At 40.4% G+C, this 22,814-nt stretch overlaps 1 protein-coding gene across 1 annotated transcript in view; it reads right to left on the bottom strand.

Moving 5' to 3' along the window:
• The window catches only part of METTL16 (methyltransferase 16, RNA N6-adenosine), an 85,502-nt gene that overhangs the window by 7,766 nt on the left and 54,922 nt on the right, over nt 1-22,814 (bottom strand). Inside the window, exons 7-9 of the mRNA XM_078068065.1 lie at nt 13,347-13,416; nt 12,215-12,304; nt 132-308 (exon numbers count right to left, since the gene is read on the bottom strand). Of these exons, the coding sequence (XP_077924191.1) occupies nt 132-308; nt 12,215-12,304; nt 13,347-13,416 (337 nt within the window). The remainder of the gene's footprint in view (nt 1-131; nt 309-12,214; nt 12,305-13,346; nt 13,417-22,814) is intronic.

Raw genomic sequence — 22,814 nt, 5'->3', positions numbered from 1 at the left:
TTGGAGGAAAAACAGAATTTTAGAGGAAATCACTTTTCTCCTCTCAAAACTCCTTTAAAAAAAAACAAAAAAGAGGAGGAAGGAAAAAAGAGATTGTTGTAAGTACTTCTTCAATGTGCTTAACCAGGTACCTTCAGGTCGGTGAGGATTTTTTCAATCCATGCTGTCACAACTACTATGCCTTCCACTGTCTCAGAGCCCAGGGACGATGATGCTTTGAGGGACAATTCTTTCATCACAGACTCCAACACTACGAATGTAATGGGTTTCCTTGACTTCTCTAATTTTCTTCGCTTACTGGGTGGTGACTGAAAGAAAAAGAAGGCATGGGGGAAGAAGGGAAAGTAATCCAAATAATCAAATCCCATGCATTATAATGAACTCAACTAGGGACATTTCCATGACTTCTACTACCAAATGCAGAGCACTAAAAACAAAAAGGCCTTTGCATGTTTACTTTCAATACTTAAAACAACTCTGTCAAATAGATTTATCACCTCATTTTATAGAAAGGAAAACTAAGATACAAAGATATGTAACCATATCAGGGTCACATAGCTAGTAATCTGCAAAGTTAGAATTGAACCCCAAACCCAGGTTCTTTGCCATAGGCTATCGGTATATAACACCCTCCAATTACTAAATGCTCTTCATCTATGTGTTGTGCCCAACACACACCTGTACAATTATTTATTTCATGGCAACTCAAGGGCGCTGGGAGCACTTTGTTCTCTTCTTTAAAGAACTGCATGGTTTAGGCCACTTGGGTGTCTCACTCGGTTGAGCATCTGCCTTTGGCTTGGGTCGTGATCCCGGGGGTCCTGGGATCAAGCCGCAAGTCCAAGTCGGGCTCCCTGCTCAGCAGGGAGTCTGCTTCTCCCTCTCCCTCTGCCCCTCCCCCTGCTCATGCTCTCTTTCTCAAATAAATAAATAAAATCTTAAAAAAAAAAACTGCATGGTTTAAAATCTCCTATATGTAGTCTAAGTTGATACTTGCTGAGGCTTGAAGGAAAGCAGCTGTTAGCCACAGCCTGTGAGATCACATGCGAGGAATGACCAGGGCCACTAGGGTCACATGGGCAGAGAAGGAGGCCCGCTGAATCTTGGCTAACGTGAGGACCAAGCCAACAGTTAGCTGAGCACTGCCTCTGCTGGAAGAGGAGACACCAGTAGTGACAAGAAGAATGGATTTAAAAGCCAGTTCCACATCATTCAAGACTGTCGTCTTTCGATTTCAAGCTTAGGAAGTGCATTATACTCTACCCACTAGAGGGACTCAAGTTCCATTTTAAAAACTAAATGACATTGCTGTATTTAAAACTTATTTCTATAAAGGTAAAAATTCACTAAATTTTTTTTTTAAGATTTTACTTATTTATTTGAGAGAGAGAGACACAGTGAGAGAGGGAACACAAGCAGGGGGAGTGGGAGAGGGAGAAGTGGGCTTCCCATGGAGCAGGGAGCCCGATGCGGGGCTCAATCCCAGGACCCTGGGACCATGACCTGAGCCGAAGGCAGACACTTAACAACTGAGCCACCAAGGAACCCCAAAATTTACTAATTTTTTTTAATGACTCTTAGCTAAGACCAGATATATTATGAACACTTTGTTTTAAGAGACAGATCTGTACCTGTCAGCAAAATTTATCAAAATTTTAAAAAATGAAGATAATTCTAAAGGTTAGGGTCAAAATGAGCAGGTAAGGATTATAAGGAGAAGGCTCATAAAGAGAAAACACCTTATCAGCTTTGAAGACCTTCCCGCAAGCAGCAGCCCCTCAGTGCTGGTGTCGCTAACCGCAACCCCACTGGAGACACACACAGACACATGTGAACACACACAGTCAGGTCCACTTACTGCAAGGCCTTGTACAAACTAACCAGCAACTCCACATCTCATAAATACACAACAAAACAGGCAGTTTTTTCTATGCTAGAAAACTTCTAGATCATATTTCTAAGAAATAATCTATATTCTCCCTTCATACCAGATATTAATTAAAAAAATAAAAATAAAAAAAGGAAATTAAAGAACACTAGAAAACAAGCTTAGGAGAAAAGGACCAGGGGTGCCTGGGTGGCTCAGTCAGTTAAGCTTCTGCCTTTGGTTTGGGTCATGATCCCAAGGTCCTGGGATCCAGCCCCCCTCATTGCTACTCAGCGGGGAGTCTGCTTTTCCCTCTCCCTCTGCCCTTCCCCACCCACTTGTGAGCTCTCCTGCACGCTCTTCTCTGTCAAATAAATATATAAAATCTTTAAAAAAAAAAAAAAAGAAAGAAAGAAAAGAAAAAGAAAAGGACCAAAAACAAAGGGTATGTATATGACTAAGAACTTGTTCTTGGGGAGCCTGGGTGGCTCAGTTGTTAAGCATCTGCCTTCAGCTCAGGTCATGATCCCGGGATCCTGGGATCGAGCCCCGCGTCGGGTTCCCTGCTCAGCAGGAAGCCTGCTTCTCCCTCTCCCACTCCCCCTGCTTGTGTTCCCTCTCTCACTGTCTCTCTCTCATTCTGTCAAATAAATAAATAAATAATCTTAAAAAGAAAAAAAAAAGAACTTGTTCTTGAAAAATGAATCATGGACTCCAAGCTCTGAGTCTGAACTTGTTCAATTAATGTTTCAGACAAGATGAGAGAAATTCATATTGATACTAACACAGAAGTATTGTTATTACTCAATCACCCAACATAAGAAAGATAACTCCTACAGTCTACTGAGAGTCTAATACTTTTCACTAAGGAGCTTAAGCTGGGGAGGAAGAAAGTTAGTGGTGTATAGGAGGGGGATGGGGGACAAGAACCAGACTCCCCAATATCCAAGGCTGTTTACTATGGACAGGTCACTGTAACAGGATCATCCCTGACAGCCCACTCAGCACACCAAAGGTCACTGACAAATATGGCTAAAAGGACAGCACCTCATATCTTTTCTGACAGAGATGGTAATCACTTGTGCTTAAATTCCAACAAGCATAGTGAAGATGTTGCTGTTTCTCAATTTGTCATGCTAGGGCTGGCCTACAATATTCTTTCTCCAAAAAAAAGAAAGGATTCATTATCATTTCTAGAACTTAAAGGAAAGAAATGCATCCTCACCAAACCTAGTAAGAGCTCTATCATGGATCCACTTTCCAAGCTCTGAGGGAGTCAGAAATAACAAGATAGGCAATTTATTACCCTATTACCCCAGGATGAAAATGAAAACTTCTGTATCTCAAACACAGCTCCTTTACCTGGCACTGTGGCCCCAGTTTTTCATATGTAATGGACAACTGATAAATCTGGTACTTCTGAATATTTTCAGTGAATTGCTTTAAAGATTTCATTTATTTATTTGAGAGAGAGATGGAGGGAGTGCATGTGCATGCACACGCAGGGAGAGGAGCAGAGGGAGAGAATCTCAAGCAGACTCCCTGCTGAGCTCAGAGTCAGTTGGGCTCCATCCCAGACCCTGAGACAAAATCAAGAGTCGGACATTCAACCGACTGAGCCACCCAGGCACCCCTTTAGTGAACTGCTTTAATACACACGTACATATACATAGGACTGTTTCAGTTTTATTCTATTATAGAAACTAGGCACTCAAGAGACAGATAATTCATAATCTAGAAATTCTCAGTTTTTATTTTTTTATTGTATTTTTTAAAAATAGATTTTATTTATTTGTCGGAGAGAGAGCACAATCAGGGGGAATGGCAGGCAGAGGGAGAAGCAGGCTCCTTACTCAGCATGCGGGACTCGATCCAAGGACCCTGGGATCATGACCTGATCCAAAGGCAGACGCTTAAATGACTAAGCCACCCAGGCGTCCTGAGATTCTCAGTTTTTAAACATTCTTAAAAAGATTTACCCATTTATTTGAGAGAGACAGAATGCACACAAGAGCAGGGGGAGGGGCAGAGGGAAAGGAGGAAGAGGGAGAGAGAAGCAGACTCCCTGCTGAGTGTGGAGCCCCAACACGGGGCTTGATCCCACGACCCTGAGATCATGACTTAAGTCGAAATCAAGAGTCAAACGCTTAACCCACTGAGCCACCCAGGCGGCCCCTAGAAATTCTCAAAGTTTTTAAATGATTGAAGTTTATCATAAGCTTGGCTTACAGCAATCATTCCTTTCCCCCTCGTGTTTGTACTGAAATTTCTTAGTAGGCAGGGCCAGACTAAAATACAGAGGTAGGCCTTGAGAAATTAATATTTAAATTCAACCCCACAGGTCTCTAGTAGCAGGTAATTTTATACCCTGCCTCAACACTAGTATAGAAACTGTCTGTTTTCTCCCAATTGAGATGAACTTATTTGCAAATATGCTTATGATCTCAAACTACAAATATTTTATATTTTTTTAAAGATTTTATTTATTTGAGAGAGTGAGAGAGAGAGCAAGAGCAGGGTGAAGGTCAAAGGGAGAAGCAGACTCCCTGCTGAGCAGGGAGACCGATGTGGGACTCGATCCCGGGACTCCAGGATCATGACCCAAGCTGAAGGCAGACGCTTAACCAACTGAGCCACCCAGGCACCCAAAACCACAAATATTTTAAATGAAGAGTGCTATACTCAAACTATCATCATGTACTTTAAGCAGGCAAGATAACATAAATAATTCAACATTTTAAACTGTAAAACAAAATCACTTACTTACAACAGCTAGTTCAGTTTAATGTGAAGAACTGGAAGGTGAACTTACAACTAATTTTGGATTAGAAGATGTACTACTGTATTCCCCAGCTGAAAGGACAATGTGAAAGAAGTTTGGTGAGGAACTCTACACCCCACAGGGGATATTGGCTTTGTATCTTTTGAATTACAAGGATTTAATGAATAACAATCAGCGGGAGGGGCCTCAAGTGTTATTTTGTTGCATAGTTGAAAATACAGTAGATTGAAACCATATATTGAACAGTAACAGTTTTTAAATTTTAAAATATGCTTTACCTAGCAGGGCTGTCTATAAATCTCTTGAATCCTCCCTCTTAGTTTAATTCCTAGATCTCAGTGACGCAATCAGTCAAGAGACTTTCAAATGAGGTACAACTTGACACAAATCCACGTAGCACCTGCTATGCTGCCTGTTAACTATAGCTAAGGCAAAACCTCCCAGAGAAGCCACAAGCTACATGAATCATTAAGTTCTCCCTAGGATCTGCAGGAAAAGATGGGAGTCATTCACTAGAGATCTGCTGAGCATGTAGCCACAGCCTCCTTGTTTTGACAAAGCAACCTCCAGAATGGTCTTGAGGGGAAAGGAGTGCTCTTGCTCTTGGCCACTGCAGTGGAGTCCTTGCTGCTCTGCTGAACTCTGAATGGCTGATGCCGCGTTCCGCCCGCCCGGCCCTCCAGAAACAAGCCGAATGCCTGGGAGCTGTGATTCTGCACAGGCTCTCACTATTTGGAGAAAGAGACCAAGGGCCAAGAGTGACACCTGACTAGAATATTGACAGGAGGTGTGCCGGGAGGGACAGTCAGACTATCTTACCAACTATGCCTTATTTGAATGTGTATCAGCTCTGCTGCCACGAAGTAGATTGAGTATTTTGTGGTCTAAGGGTGTAACTCCCTTATTAACAAACAGTTCCGTGGGCATATCTATTGCTATCTTAATCTGACAGGTTACTGTTTAAAATGTCCTGAAATCGGGGCACCTGGCTGGCTGGCTAAGTCAATAGAGCATGTGACTCTTTATTATTATTATTATTTTTTGAAGATTTTATTTATTTGGGAGAGAGCAGGAGAGAGAGAGCAGGGGGAGGAGCAGAGGGAGAGGGGAAGCAGGCTCCATGCCCAGCAGGGAGTCTGACTGGGGCTTGATCCCAGGACCCCAGGATCATGACATGAGCCCAAGGCTGACTGAGCCACCCAGGTACCTCATCACTTTTTTTTAAATGATTTTTTTTTTTAAAGATTTTATTTATTAGACAGAGACACAGCGAGAGAGAGAACACAAGCAGGAGGAATGGGAGAGGGAGAACCAGGCTTCCTGCCAAGCAGGGAGCCCGATGTGGGACTCGATCCCAGGACTCTGGGATCATGACCTGAGCCAAAGGCAGACGCTTAACGACTGAGCCACCCAGGCGCCCAAGACTTTCTTTTGTTTTAAAGTAATCGCCACACCCACCATGGGGCTCCAACTCATGACCCCAAATTCGAGTCGCATGCTCTTCCAACTGAGCCAACCAGTCGTGGTGGTCTGAACCCTACATGTATATTTCCTATGTTACACACACACACACACACACACACACACACACACACACACACACAATGGAAGGATAAATTATAATGACCCATGGAGAAGTGAAGGATTAGGATGTTTCAAAGAGACAAGAGAAGCTAGACTACTGACTATACCTTTTTTTTCTTTTGAGATTTGACTTTGAAGCCATGTATCTTTCACAATTACAAAATTAAATAGTTCACAAAAAGAAATCCCTAAGAAATGAAACAAATGAATCCACTAACTGTGTATGGGCTTGGTGGCATAAACCCACAAAGAAACATTCCAAATGACTTTAAAATCTATCAGGAGACAGTCCCCAAGGACAAAAGAAATGAAAAAAGGACAAAATAGTTATTTCCACAAATCATTTTGTTGATGGTAATGTTAATTTTGAGACTGCTGGAAGACATGAACAAACATTTCTCCAAAGAAGACATACAAATGGCCAACAGACACATGAAAAAATGCTCAACATCACTTGGCATCAGGGAAATACAAATCAAAACCACAATGAGATACCACCTCACACTGGTCAGAATGACTAAAATTAACAAGTCAGGAAACAACAGATGTTGGAGAGGATGTGGAGAAAGGGGAACCCTGTCTTATACTGTTGGTGGGAATGCAAGCTGGTAAAGCCATTCTGGAAAACTTGAATATAGAGCCACTGGGGAGAAGTTGAAAATAGAGCTACCCTATGACCCAGCAATTGCACTACTGTGTATTTACCCCAAAGATACAAATGTAGTGATCCAAAGGGGCACCTGCACCCCAATGTTTATAACAGCAATGTCCACAATAGCCAAACTATGGAAAGAACCCAGATGTCCATCGACAGACGAATGGATAAAGATGGGGTGTATATATACAATGGAATACTACTCAGCCGTCAAAAAATATGAAATCTTGCCATTTGCAACGATGTGGATGGAACTAGAGGGTATTACGCTAAGCGAAATAAATCAGTCAGAGAAAGACAATTATATGATCTCACTGATACGTGGAATTTAAGAAACAAACAGAGGATCATAGGGGAAGAGAGGAAAAAATAAAACAAGATGAAACCAGAGACAAACCATAAGAAACTGTTAATCATAGGAAACAAACAGGGTTGCTGGAGGGGAGGGAGGTGGGGGGATGGGGTAACTGGGTGATGGACATTGAGGAGGGCACATGACGTAATGAGCACTGCGTATTATATAAGACTTATGAATCACTGACCTCTATTTCTGAAACCAGTAATACATTATGTTAATTAACTGCATTTAAATTTTAAAAATTAGAGATAAAAAAAACTTTTTGAGACTGCTGTGGTGAAACATGGGTCAAAACAAATGAATAATTATGTTAGCATGGTTGAGGACTAGCCTGTTTTGTTTTTTTTTAAGATTTTATTTATTTATTTGACAGAGAGAGAGATAGTGAGAGCAGGAACACAAGCAGGGGGAGTGGGAGAGGGAGAAGCAGGCTTTCCGACGAGCAGAGAGCCTGATGTGGGGCTCGATCCCAGCTGGGATCATGAGCTGAGCCAAAGGCAGACGCTTAACAACTGAGCCACCCAGGCGACCCGAGGACTAACCTGACCTTTTAGAGCCCCCAGTTTCCTCATATAGAAAGTGGGGATAATACCATCTACTTTCACTTGATTGTTGTCAGGTTTAAATAAAAATGACATTAATGTGTGTGATGCATTCAAATAACAGAGACTATCTCCAGTGCTTCAAATCTATTAGACCTATTAATGTCTCGTTCACAATGTTGCACCTTAGTACAAACCCTACACCATTCCCTTCAACATTCAAAGAAAACTTACTGAGCACCAGTCAGATCTGACAACTCCTCCATGAAGTCAGCTCTGACTAGACCAGCCAGCACGGCTCTCATTTTGGGAACTCCCTAACGCCTGGCCATTCATTTCAGCACTTACTCAGTTATAATTCCGTAGCAATGCTTTGTTTGTGCTTCCCACCCATAAAACCTGTCACTGAAAGGACAGAAAATGGTGTGTTTTTTCTTCGGTATTATCACAATGAAGGTCATACTTAATAAGTAACTAAGAAAAGAGTCCTTCTGGACTCTGGCTCTGGTTTTGCTCAAAAGCTCAGCTCCTTAATCACTGCATGTTTTACAGCCTACGGTATAGCCTGGTATAGTACTGGTTTTCAAACCATTTAACAGCAGAATCTTTTCAAGAAATAAAATCAATACGTAACATCGATGCAAGCAGATCAGCTCTGGTTAAAATGAGAGCAAGGCCTGAAGTACCAACCTGACATCTGCCCCCAGCTGTCATCCCCCTGTGGCACCCTATACAGAATCCCTAATCTATCTAGAACCAGTGTGAATACCTACGCAGTAGTAAGGACAGTATTGCCAGGAGAACCCAGCTCTGACACTAACAAGGTTACCTGATTAATTTGACCCCTTCCCTCCATCTGCTTTCCAAAATCCCTGTAGTTTTACTCCCTAGACAGGAAAGTCTCCAGGCTTAAAAGAAATGTCTTGAACACAGGGGGATAATTTTTTTAAAACCAGAGTTCTAGAGCAATGCTCATACCAAGAGTGCACAACTTCCTGGGACCACACTATTTTTCCTTCTTATTTTAACAAGTGTTAAACTTCTGAAAGCAAAGCAAAGCTAAAATAACACCCTGAGCAATTAGAGGAGAAGCTGGGACAAAGAGACATTCTAAGTGGCTTGTTAAATTTGTAAAGAACAGTCCTCACAATATGCTTCCTTATATTCATCATCAGTCAGGAATGATTGTACAAAAATTCCATCAACACTAAGACTCATCTTTTTGTTGCTAAAATAAATCCAGACAAGAGCAATGGACTTAGTGTAGGCACTTGAATCAGAATTTTTTTTAGCATTCAGCACCAACAGAGACAGAGTCAGTGGGCCTGAGATAAGTGAAAACAGAAGTTGCCATAGTAACTTGCACATTTACCCTAAAAAGGCAGGAGTGGGGGTGGGGTGGGGAAGTAGGTCAATATTTCTACTTAACTAGCTCTAGTCCTTGGCTTCCTCTCATTGAAAGCAGCATCCTCCTATCTCCCCATCCCTAACGGGAACAAGAGGGGAAAAAGTCAGATAAGCATTTCAAAACGCAAGGGGTGGGGAGAGGTCCAGGTGGAGGGAAGGAGAACCAAGAGGACAGCCCACTGAAAACCTCACCAGTGCCCTGGGACTACCCCTGGGAAAGCAGCTGCTGATCAAGGGAACCAGTGCTAAGAAACTGTTGCTGGGTTACTGCAAATCAGAAATTGCCATTTTCCCTGTAGCAGTTTGAGTGCACCTAATGGAACACTTGGGAACGCATTATTAACAGCTTTGAGTTGAGGGTAGTGGTGGGGAGGGAGTACTCTGGCATGGGAGAAACCCGAGGCCCTTTGCAAGAATGCCTCTTTGCAAGAGGCATTCTTTGATGGTTGAAACTACAAATAGGGCTCAAGCATGGCCTAAAAGACAGGAAGGGAGAAGGTTCCTTTTCAAAATAAGCTAATTCTGCTAACACAGAAACATAGTGCCCTTTGATATTTTGATCTGAAATGGCTACTAATCCAAGAGGGCAAAGGTAACTCTGGGCTCTGAGATGGCACGGAAAGTGCCAGAGCCCATTATAAGCTCTTCCACCTGCGGCGCCAACAAATGCAGGAAGCAGATTAAACAGAAAGCATTTGGAAACAGGCACAGTTCCACTTTCCTGCAACTGTTAGTATCCGCACAGGGATAACCCAGTGTCTACAGAGGGATAACCTAGGGCATTACTACTGATTTTAACAATTTGGTGTGAAAACCCCAATATTCTAGAAAATGACAGAAAGGATAATCCTATAGGGAGGTAAAAAAAATTAGGACCATCTTTTTAAACAGTGGACATTTCAAACACTGACTTCTGGTTTCCCTACTGCATTGTACAGAGGTGGGTATAGACTTCTACATGATAGGTCATTCAAACTTGACTGGGAGACACATTTCTTTCTTTTTTTTTTTTTAAGATTTTATTTATTTATTTGTCAGAGAGAGAGGGAGCGAGAGCACAAACGGGGTAGCGGCAGGCAGAGGAGAAGCAGGTCCCAGCTGAGCAGGGAGCCTGACGTGGGGCTTGATCCCAGGACCCTGGGATCATGACCTGAGCCGAAGGCAGCCGCTTAACCGACTGAGCCACCCAGGCGCCCCTGGCAGACTTCTTTCAACCCAGCAGCACACTTAGTAGCAGAGTGCAGAAAGGACAAGCTGAGTTTTCAATGTGAGCCCATGTATTCAGAAACATCTGCAAACTGGGGCGCCTGGGTGGCTCAGTTGGTTAAGAGACTGCCTTCGGCTCAGGTCATGATCCTGGAGTCCCGGGATCGAGTCCCACATCGGGCTCCCTGCTCAGCAGGGAGTCTGCTTCTCCCTCTGACCCTCCTCCCTCTCATGCTCTCTGTCTCTCATTCTCTCTCTCGCAAATAAATAAAATCTTAAAAAAAAAAAAAAAATCTGCAAGCTGTCCCCTTGTGGTTCTGCACATGTCTCTACTGCTCTAGACACAGCAACATTTAAGATGACTTGAAAGACCAAGTGCAACTAAGCCTCTGGGAGAAGAGCACCCAGAACACGCATATTGTATGGACAGGGCGTCAGAAAGCGGAAGGACCAGGTACCAGGTCCCCACAAATACTACGGGAGTACAGTGTTGAGCAATGTATGCATAAACTTAACATGGAACCATGGCTCCAGCATCAAGGTCGATCACTCCTGTGAAGGAACTATGAGAATAAACAGATGCTATTCTATTACCACCTCTCAGTACAGCCCAGAAAAATTATTCAGTCTAACCAGTTCAGAAGTATTTTTCCTTTACACACAATAGCACAGAGGACAAAGAGAAGTTTGTAGAACAAATTATCATTATTTTTTTTATTATTATGTTATGTTAATCACCATACATTACCTCATTAGTTTTTGGTGTATAGAACAAATTATTTTTTAAAACATTCTATTCCAGGGGCACCTGGGTGGCTCAGTCGGTTGGGCGTCTGCCTTCGGCTCAGGTCATGATCCCAGGACCCTGGGATCGAGTCCCGCATCGCATTGGGTTCCCTGCTCAGCAGGGAGTCTGCTTCTCCCTCACTGTCTGCCCCTCCCCCCCGTTTGTGCATTCTCTCTCTCTCAAAATAAATAAAATCTTAAAAAACAAAAACAATAACAAAAACATTCTATTCCAGAAAATGTTCAAGCTTAAGCAGATGCAAAGTAGAGAGACTAGAATAATGACCTATCACCCAGCTTCAAAACTGACCAATTTTCTACTGGTAATTTTAAAGCTAACACAGAACCTTTTACTGGAATGATCCCTAAATGTTACATATCAAAAGCCTGCAACCCCAAACAGCAATTTCTGTATTCACCAATAACCACAGGAAACAGCTTCTCTATGAAAGTATCAAAATAAATAGACTTCAATTTCAATTCTTAAGGAATATCCAGCAGAATAATTATATTTGCAAGGTGTTTCTACAGGTTATATTACCTAAATTTTTAATTCCCAAAAGACACATTTCTAATTCATTTATACCTGCTGAGCAAGAATCACTGTGTTGCACAAACCCAGAGAAAGCCTCCAGGGTCACCACAGTCAGCCCTCTAGGACTGTGTCTTTTTTTTTTTTTTAAAGATTTTATTTATTTATTTGACAGAGAGAGAGACATAGCAAGAGAGTGAACACAAGCAGGGGGAATGGGAGAGGGAGAAGCAGGCTTCCCGCTGAGCAGGAGCCCGACATGGGGCTCGATCCCAAGACTCTGTGATCACAACCTGAGCCGAAGGCAGACGCTTAACGACTGAGCCACCCAGGCGCCCCAGGACTGTCTTATTTTACAACCACTTCCCATTCCGAAATAAGCATTTGGGGCAAACTTCAAGGAAACCAAGGCAGTACAGATTTAGTTCATTTGTGATCTACTAAAACCCATCATGTGCTGGCATTTGGAGAAGCTAAAGCAAAGTCTCTACTTACTGGTACTGTAACATCATCATAAAAACTCCAAGCTAAAGCCCATCTCATTGTCCGACCTTGACAGAACTCAGTGTAGGTGACTTTAGGAACCTGAAACGAACAAACATGTCATCTTAATCAAATTGAAGTAATTCTACCAGTATGTTTTGGGTTGTTGCCTCATGTTAATTATGTGTTGGTTTTTCTTTTTATCAGTTAACAAACACTACTATCCCAAAACAGTTATGCATAGCTATCTAAATTATCTCCCAACAAAGTTGTGTTTTGTTTTTTTCTCTCCTAAAACATTAGAGAGAATTTAGAGTTCTGGTTTCAAAGTCCAAATATTCAAAACACCCAAAATAACACAGCTCTTCAAAGAACCACTGGTAAATGATTCAAATGTTTTTTTTTTCTTTTCTTTTCTTTTTGGAAAGAGAGCCACCAAAGCCTAGCTAGATATAGCTATGCAGTCTCCCTTTTGTCTATCAGATTTTAGGGGGGAAAAAATGAAACTACTTTGTTGCTGTTAGAATTTTAACAAAGAAAAGGTGTGATAGGGAAAACAGGATGGGTACAATGTCTGAGAGAAACCAGAAATCAGAAACTTGGTCTCTACCACTGACCACACATTTGACCCCCTTCTCTGAAAAGTCATCTGGCTCACGCTTACTTGTGCCCAAACACCATAAACTGGGAGAGGAGTCAGGGGGCAGTATTAATTTGCCACCTGCTTTTCAAAAGAGAAGCAAGGGGCTGAATTAATGTGGACTGCACCATAAAGGGAAGCAAACTTGCACGAGTATCATTCTAGTTCTAGCTGATCTTTGATAACTAGGTATGTGACCCAGAACAGGCCCCTAATGTATGTCAGTTTCTGAGATCATAAAGCAGTCAGATGTGGAGTGAGTGACAGGTAGAACCAGGTGTTCTGATTTCTGGTATCTCTCTGATGTTGTACCCATCCTGTTTTCCTCCACCTTTTCTCTACTTGTCAAAGAAGGCCTTTTAAAAATAATTTATAAAAAGCCTCTTTTACAAAATTAAAAAATAAAAACAAAACACATTTAGAGTTTTAAGGTATAAAGGAAAATTCCATACTCTAACTCCCATCCAGAGGAGATGTATTAGAATAGTAATGACAAAGACTTACCCCTTGTATACGAAGTTCTTCCTTCAGAGGAGCCAGGCTGCATTTTTTCCCCAGCATACAGCTATACCACCTAGGGAAAAAAAAATCAGAGAAGTAAAACACTGTTTACATGGTTACATTTTTAAATTAAGCATTTTTCACATGAAAAAAATGAGAAGAGCAAAAAATTTTGAGTTAAGTTACAAGTAACAATAACAAAAATTTTATTTAGACAAAGAGCAAACCTAGCAAAGGAAAACAAAGGCACCTGGGTGGCTCAGTCCGTTAAGCATCTGCTTTCAGCTCAGGTCATGATCCTGAGGTCCTGGGACTGAGTCCTGTGTCGGGCTCCCTGCTCAGTGGGGAGTCTGCTTCTCCCTCTGCCCCTCCCCCCGCCCCATTCATGCGCTCTGTCTCACATAAATAAATAAAACCTTAAAAAAATAATAATAATAAAATAAGGGAAAACAAGCCCAAAGCAACTTAAAAAAAACAAAAGCCCACTTAGCCTCTCCAATGATTCAGGGCTGTACATATTTGGAAAGAGAGTGAAAAAGAGAGAGGTCTCCCCTGTGACACTCAGAATAAAGGCCATTTGGCCTTTAGGACAGAAATTAGTTAATAAATAACAATAAAAACATGTATACCTGAAATTACTACAATGTTGTATGTCAAATTATACCTCAACTAAAAAAAGTATGAACACCCCCCTATACCATCTTAATAAAAATTGTAAAATCTGGCATGTACCTATACTCTGAGATGGCCTCATCTGCAAATGATTTAAGGATATATATTAGGGTTTCAAAAGAATATGAAGTCAATTTCTTCTATAGTAAACACAAATCTAGAAGAGGGAATGAGGAGAAGATGGAATGAACTGGTTAAAAGGTAAAATAGAATTCAGCCTATGAAAGATTAACTACTATGCATTCTATCATAAGCAACTAGGAAACCTGGCCAAATAAATGTAACAATTGTTTTTCAGACATTGGACAACTGCAGTGAAAACCTATAATCTCCGGGAGAGAAACAAACCAGGTGAGTCCCATAATTGGCAGAGCTTACTGCCTGAAGGAAATTTCCAAGCAGCAATGCAGGGAAGGAAACTCAAACAGAGCCCAATAATCTTTTTTAAAAAATTTTTTTATTGTTATGTTAATCACCATACATTACATCATTAGTTTTAGATCTAGTGTTCCATGATTCATTGTTTGTGCATAACACCCAGTGCTCCATGCAGAACGTGCCCTCCTCAATACCCATCACCAGGCTAACCCATCCTCCCACCCCCCTCCCCTCTAGAACCCTCAGTTTGTTTTTCAGAGTCCATCGTCTCTCACGGTTCGTCTCCCCCTCTGATTTCCCCCCCTTCATTCTTCCCCTCCTGCTATCTTCTTCTTCTTTTTTTTCTTAACATATATTGCATTATTTGTTTCAGAGGTACAGATCTGAGATTCAACAGTCTTGCACAATTCACAGCGCTTACCAGAGCACATACCCTCCCCAGTGTCTATCATCCAGTCACCCCAGCCCTCCCACGCCACCCCCCACTCCAGCAACCCTCAGTTTGTTTCCTGAGATTAAGAATTCCTCATATCAGTGAGGTCATATGATACATGTCTTTCTCTGACTTATTTCGCTCAGCATAATACCCTCCAGTTCCATCCACGTCGTTGCAAATGGCAAGATCTCATTCCTTTTGATGGCTGCATAATATTCCATTGTATATATATACCACTTCTTCTTTATCCATTCATCTGTCGATGGACATCTCGGCTCTTTCCACAGTTTGGCTATTGTGGACATTGCTGCTATAAACATTGGGGTGCACGTACCCCTTTGGATCCCTACATTTGTATCTTTGGGGTAAATACCCAGTAGTGCAATTGCTGGATCGTATGATAGGTCTATTTTCAACTTTTTGAGGAACCTCCATACTGTTTTCCAGAGTGGCTGCACCAGCTTGCATTCCCACCAACAGTGTAGGAGGGTTCCCCTTTCTCCGCATCCCCGCCAACATCTGTCGTTTCCTGACTTGTTAATTTTAGCCATTCTGACTGGTGTGAGGTGGTATCTCATTGAGGTTTTGATTTGGATTTCCCTGGTGCCGAGCGATATTGAGCAGTTTTTCATGTGTCTATTGGCCATTTGGATGTCTTCTTTGGAAAAATGTCCATTCATGTCTTCTGCCCATTTCTTGATTGGATCATTTGTTCTTTGGGTGTTGAGTTTGATAAGTTCTTTATAGATTTTGGATACTAGCCCTTTATCTGATATGTCATTTGCAAGTATCTTCTCCCATTCTGTCGGTTGTCTTTTGGTTTTGTGGACTGTTTCTTTTGCTGTGCAAAAGCTTTTTATCTTGATGAAGTCCCAATAGTTCATTTTTGCCCTTGCTTCCCTTGCCTTTGGCGATGTTTCTAGGAAGAAGTTGCTGCGGCTGAGGTCGAAGAGGTTGCTGCCTGTGTTCTCCTTTAGGATTTTGATGGACTCCTGTCTCACATTGAGGTCTTTCAACCATTTGGAGTCTATTTTTTTGTGTGGTGTAAGGAAATGGTCCCGTTTCATTCTTCTGCATGTGGCTGTCCAATTTTCCCAACACCACTTGTTGAAGAGACTGTCTTTTTTCCATTGGGCATTCTTTCCTGCTTTGTCAAAGATTAGTTGACCATAGAGTTGAGGGTCCATTTCTGGAGCCCAATAATCTTGAATTGGTGAGCAAGAGCCTGGATTTCAAAGGCCCAGGCAGTAAGGATTTGAAGAGCAAAATACAAGACAGGAAGGACTTGCATAGAGAGAGAATTCTAGGCATCTGCAGAAAAGTTCCCTGGAATATTTTACAGAATAAGGATTTGCACCTGTGAGGTGGAACTCCATGAAACTAGGGGAAAAAATTCCCAGAGGGGCTCCTGAGTGGCTCAATCAATTAAACATCCAACTTTGATTTCCCCTCCAGTCATGATATCAGGGTCCTGGGACCAAGCCCTGCGTTGGGCTACACACTCAACAAGGAGTCTGCTTAAGGATTCTCTTCCCCCCCAAACTCTCTCTCTAAAATAAATAAATATTAAAAAAAAAAAAATCCCCAAAAGCAATAAGCTGAACAATTCCTGGAGTCCAGACATAGCTAGACTAGTTTGCAGTTCTACTGGCCAGAGCAGAAAGCCCTTGTTAATAAAAGGGGCATCTATCTAGTGGAGCCCTAGAAAGTATATTGCTTTGTAATGAGTCTAGAGGCTATTCTATATTTACCCTATTGAAGCTTAAAAGTAAAACTCAAAAGGCTCAAAGATCACAAGTAACTTAAGTAAGCATCAGAATCTGACATTCTTTAAAGGAACACGATGAAATCCAGCACCCCAAAACATAAGATTTGCAATGTCTAGCATCCAATAAAAATGACCAGATATTAAAAGAAGCATGAAAATTACTTGCAACCAGGATAAAAAAAATCAATCATTAGAAACAGATCAAGAAATAAGAGATGATGAAATTAGTAGATGATGACATTAAAACAGCTTAGAAATATGTTCCATAACAAAACATGGACATGGTGAGGAACATGAGGGAAGATATAAAAACCAACCAAATGGAACTTCTAGACATGAAAATTATGATACCTAAAATGAAAAATTCACTGGATGGGATTAACAACATACTAGACTCTGCAAAAGAAAAGACCTGTGAAGACACAGCAATAGAAACTATCCAAAATAAAGCACATGGGGGGAAAAAGACTGAAAAAAAAATACACACAGCACAACGTGACCTGTGGGACAATATCAAGCAGTACACATTAAGTGGTGTTTCAGAAAAGGGGTATAATAATAATTAATTAGACTAGAAAACAGTAACAAGAGAATCATAGTTTTCTTAAATATTTAAATCTTATATAAAATGTTTAAAGTATGATGACAGTGGGAATGATATCCACCCTCCACTTCTATGCAAAATCGTACTAGAGATTCTAGTCAGTACAATAAAGTGATAAAATGCATAGACTGAAAAGAAAGAAAACTGTCTTTCTTAACAGAAGACATGACCATCTATGTAGAAAATTCTTTGAAATCTAGGGAAAAGCTACTAGAATAAATGTATTCAGCAAGGTCACAGGATAAAAGCTCAATATAAAATCAACTGTATTTCCTTATAGTAGCAATACATAACTAGAAATTAAAATTTAAAAATTCAATTTACAATAGCTTCAAAATACACGAAATACTTAGGAATAAAATTAACATAATATGTGCAAGAAAACCATCAAACACTGCTGAAAGAATTCTAAGATCTAAATAAATGAAGAGCTATGCCATGTTGGGATGAAGATTTAACACTGGTAAGCTATCAGTTCTCTCCAATTTGATCTATAAAAATTGATAAAATCCCAACCAAAATCCCAGTAGGCTTTTTCATAGAAATTGATAAACTGATTCTAAAATTTATACGGAAATGAAAGATTTCAAATAGCCACAACAATTTTTTGAAAAAGAACAACAAAATTGGAGGACTTACACTACTGAATTCAAGACTTATTATAAAGCTCTGATATTAAGACAATATGGTAATGGCATAAATATAGACATACAGATCAAGAGAACGGAATGTAGTCCAGAAACAGACGCACTTATATTATCAGTTGATTTTTTAAATTTTTATTGTTACGCTAATCACCATACATTACATCATTAGTTTTTGATGTAGTGTTCCATGATTCATTGTTTGTGCATAACACCCAGTGCTCCATGCAGAACGTGCCCTCTTTAATACCCATCACCAGGCTAACCCATTCTCCCACCCCCTCCCCTCTAGAACCCTCAGTTTGTTTTTCAGAGTCCATCGTCTCTCATGGTTCATCTCCCCCTCCGATTTCCCCCCCTTCATTCTTCCCCTCCTGCTATCTTCTTCTTTTTTTTTTCTTAATATATAATGTATTATTTGTTTCAGAGGTACAGATCTGTGATTCAACAGTTTTGCACAATTCACAGCGCTCACCATAGCACATACCCTCCCCAGTGTCTATCACCCAGCCATCCCATCCCTCCCACCCCACCCCCCACTCCAGCAACCCTGTTTGTTTCCTGAGGTTAAGAATTCCTCATATCATATCAGTTGATTTTAAACCAAGGTACCCAAAGCTTACTTTTCAAAAGACACTGTTATAAAATTAAAAAGGCAAACCACAGACTGGGAGGAAATACTTGCAAAATACATCTGACAAAGGGCTTGTATCCGGCATATATAACGAACTCCTACAACTTAGTAAGATTAATAAACATAAAAAAAAATACAGGGAGACTTCTAGTTTCTAGTCCAACATGTAAGAAGTTAGAAGTCAGTACACTGTTTAAGGTAAAAAACCTAACCATCTGAAAAACTAACAACTCTTCCTAGATCCATCACAGAGCAACTCAAAGGGAAAACAACTGCCTCTAAAATTAGACCACCAGGTGAATATAAAGAACCACAACTCACTAAACAGAAACCCAGGAGCAAACCGCCATGGCAATCATTGCTAAGCTAGGGAAACCTGAATTGTAACTGAAAAATTCCTGGAGACGCAGCATTGACAAGTCTGAGAAATAAAAACCCCAGGAGAACTCCATCATCAGGACCCCAAACTTCTGTGAATTTTACCTCCAGAAGCTTGACCAGGTTCACAGTGAATATGGGAGAAAAAAATCTCTGTGCTTCCAGCAGGAAAAGAGAAAAAGGGGTAATTTTGAAATAGGCTAGAGCATCCTGTTCTTAACAAGACTCAACCTCAAGAGAAACTAGTTAACCAGATCCTAGCCTGTTGGGGTATTATGAGAACCTAACTGACCTGGAGGAATGGCATCATCCAACTCCAGCCTACTTTAGCAATCCTGTCCCAACAAGGGAGAGGGGGAGGAGGTAAGGAGGGACTGAGAAGCATGTGTGAAGTTCACAATCCAGAGGCACAGACTCACTAAAAGACGGAGACCTACTCACAGGACATGTTTCCCCTCTCCCCACACCTCACCACCACATTACAGAGGCCTATTTATATTTACAGCAGTTCCTTCTACCGAGTATATTATGTCCTTCTATCAAGAAAAAATTACAAAACATACTAAAAGGCAAAAAACAGTTTGAAGAGACAGAGCTAGCATCAGAACCATACATGGCAAGAGCGCTGGAGTGTTGGAGTTATCAGACTAGGAATTTAAAACAACTATGATTAAAACTAAGGTTAGGACGCCTGGGTGGTTCAGTCTGTTAAGTGTCTGCCTTAGGCTCAAGTCATGATCCCAGGGTCCTGGGATTGAGTCCTGCATCGGGCTCCTCGCTCAGCAGGGAGCCTGCTTCTCCCTCTGCCTGCCGCATCCACCTGCTTGTGCTCTCTTGCTCTCTGACAAATAAAATCTTAAAAAAAAAAAAAAGATGCTAAAGGGCTCTAATGGATAAAGCAGACAGCATGCAAAAACAGATGGGCAATGTAAGCAGAGAGATGGAAATTCTAAAAAAAGAACCAAAAAGAAATGCTAGAGATCAAAAACACTGTAACAGAAAGGAAGAATGCCTTTGATGGGCTCATCAGTAGACTGGACCCAGCTGAAGAAAGAATCTCTGAGTCTGAGGCTATCTCAACAGAAACTGCCAAAAGTGAAAAGCAAAGAGTAAAGGCACAGGAAAACAAAAAACAAAAAAAACCACAATACAATATCCAGGAACTATGGGACAACTACAAAAGGTGTAAAGTATGTGTGATTGGAATTCCAGAAGAAAAAGAAAGGTGCAGAAAAAATATCTGAAACCATAGTGACTGAGAATTTCCCCCAACTTAATGTCAGACACCAAATCACAGATTCAGGAAGCTAAGAGATCACTGAGCAGGCAAAATGCCAAAAAAAAATTATTCCTAAGGCATATGATTTCCAAAATACAGAAAATCAAACATAAAGAAAAAATCCTCAAAGAAGCCAGAGGGAAAAAGCTACATTATTTACAGAGGAACAAAGGAAAGAATTACATCAAACTTCTCTTAAGAACCATGCAAGCAAGAAGAGAGTGGAGTGAAATGTTTAAAACGTTGAGAGAGGAAAAAACCCACCAACCTAGAATTCTATACCTTGCAAAACTGTCCTTCAAAAGTGAAGGCAAAATAAGACTTCCTCAAACAGAAATTGAGGGAATTTGTTGCCAGTTCCTTTTCTAGAGAACTTCTCTTGACATTTACAAGACCTTACAAGAAGGAAAATGGTATCGGGTCAGAAACTCAGATCTATATAAGAAAAATGAAGAACAAGGGAGAAGAAGAAATAAGTGAAGGTTTAAAAAAAAAAAAAACCTAAAAGTTATTTTTTTTTCAAAAAATGATTTTATTTATTTTATATGAGAGAGAGAGAGAGCGCGTGCACACACGTGAGCACGAGCAGGGGGAGGGGTAGAGGGAGAAGCAGACTCTCTGCTGAGTGGGGAGCCCGATGCGGGACTCGATCCCAGGACCCCAGGATCATGACCTGAGCTGAAGGCAGACACTACTGGCTGAGCCACCCAAGAGTCCCAAAGCTTTTTATTCTTATTTTTTTCACTGTTTTTCAAAACTTTTAAAATTCTTAATTGCTATAACAGGTAACAGTTTGTTAAAAATAACAATACCAACAATGTATTTGATTATGTATGCTTATAAATATATATGTATGAATGAATGACAGCAAAAATATAAGGAACATGAAGGAATTTTTATATTTACAAGTTTTATCAAAATATAGCATATACAGTAAAATTATCCAATTTTAAGTATGCAATTCAATGACTTTTGACAAATGTGTACATTGCCACCACCACAATCACAATATAGAACATTTACATCACCCTAAAAAGTTCCCTAGTGACCCTCTGCAGTCTTTGCCCCCCTACCCCAGCCTCTAGTGACCACTGGTCATTCTGTCTTAATTGTTTTGCCTATTCCAGATTTTCACATAAATGCAATCACAGAGAATTTTTTTATTTGGCTTTGTATTGTTTTGTTTTTTTTTAAAAGATTTTATCCATTTGACAGAGACCGAGATAGCGAAAACAGGAACACAAGCAGTGGGAGTGGGAGAGGGAGAAGCAGGCCTCCCCCCAAGGAGGGAGCCCGATGTGGGACTCAATCCCAGGACCCCGGGATCATGACCTGAGCTGAAGGCAGACGCCCAACAACTGAGCCACCCAGGCGCCCCTCAGGCTTTGTATTGTAAATACACTGGCAGTTGGTTCCAAGTTAATACATTAAATAATATAAATAAAAATCTCACTGTTTATAGAAGTATGAGAAATACTATTATATTGCTATAGAAATAGTTTGCACTAACCAATATTTTGTTTTCATTGTTTGTGGATTTAACAACAGGTGACTGCCCCTATTTTTGTTTAGTCAATCAGTTTTCCCTTTGAAAAGACAAATAATTGTTTTACCTAAACTACTTTAAACAAACCTGGGTAAATTTATTTATAGCATAATCAATTTCATTTGGTGGCTTTAAAATGTTTGGGACAAAAACAATATGCTCCCTTTAAGAAGACAGTATATAAACAGAGAAATCATTAACCAGGAATTAAAAGCCTTTGGTACGTTAGGAACAAGATGGAAAAAAGAAATTAAGAGCAATTAGTGCTCACACAGTAACAGTATAAAATAGGTTAACACCTTTCCTTTAAAATTAGCATTCCTGAACATATTAGATCAGAATCACCAGAAACCAAGAAATAGCCCAGAACAGAGACAAAAGAAAGATAGTATACATTTCCTCAGGAGATGAAGGAAAGTAAATATTTATATAAGTAAGTCTTCTAACAGTTAAATATGTCCTTGGTAGTTAAAAATGGCTTGGTAGAGTTCACATTTCTTTTAACCCCTGCTGTAAGCTGAATACTGTATTGTGAATCTTTTAAGATTTAATCTCATCAGTAACTTTTCTGCAGCATTTATATTTCTTAAAGGAAAAGCAGAAGTAACAGGGTATATTAAAATTCTGAGTTGACTTCACTTCAGAAAATGCCTACCCATTAGATCCTAGCTACTCTCAACAGGCAGCTTGTGACAACTAATCAAAATGCAAGTAGAAAAAAAATGAACAAAAGGAAGATCTAGTCACCCAGGAGACTGTGAACCCATTATACTATTTTAATGATGAAAGTAGCACTCTACTCATTACAGCATTTAGTAACTCCTCTGAGACAGTAGCTTTCAAGAAAAATTATTTTGAAATAATTTCAAGCGTACAGAGAGTTGCAAGATTAGTACAAACGATTCCAGTATACTCTTCACCCAGATTCATCAATCAACATTTTCCATTTGCTTGCTCTGTGTTTTTTTAAAACCATTTGAGAGTTAGCATCATTATGCCCCTTTCACCCTAAATATTTTGGCACGTACATTTTAAAAACAAGGACATTCTCCTTCATAACCACAGAACAATTATCAAATTGAGAAAATTTAACACTCACATAGTACTATTTATATTGGGAATACAGTCCATT

Source organism: Halichoerus grypus, chromosome 2 (genome assembly GCF_964656455.1).
Source record: "Halichoerus grypus chromosome 2, mHalGry1.hap1.1, whole genome shotgun sequence".
NCBI classification, from domain to species: Eukaryota; Metazoa; Chordata; class Mammalia; order Carnivora; family Phocidae; genus Halichoerus; species Halichoerus grypus.
The sequence above is the reverse complement of the archived record's forward strand: the minus strand, read 5'-3'. Positions and strand labels throughout refer to the sequence as shown.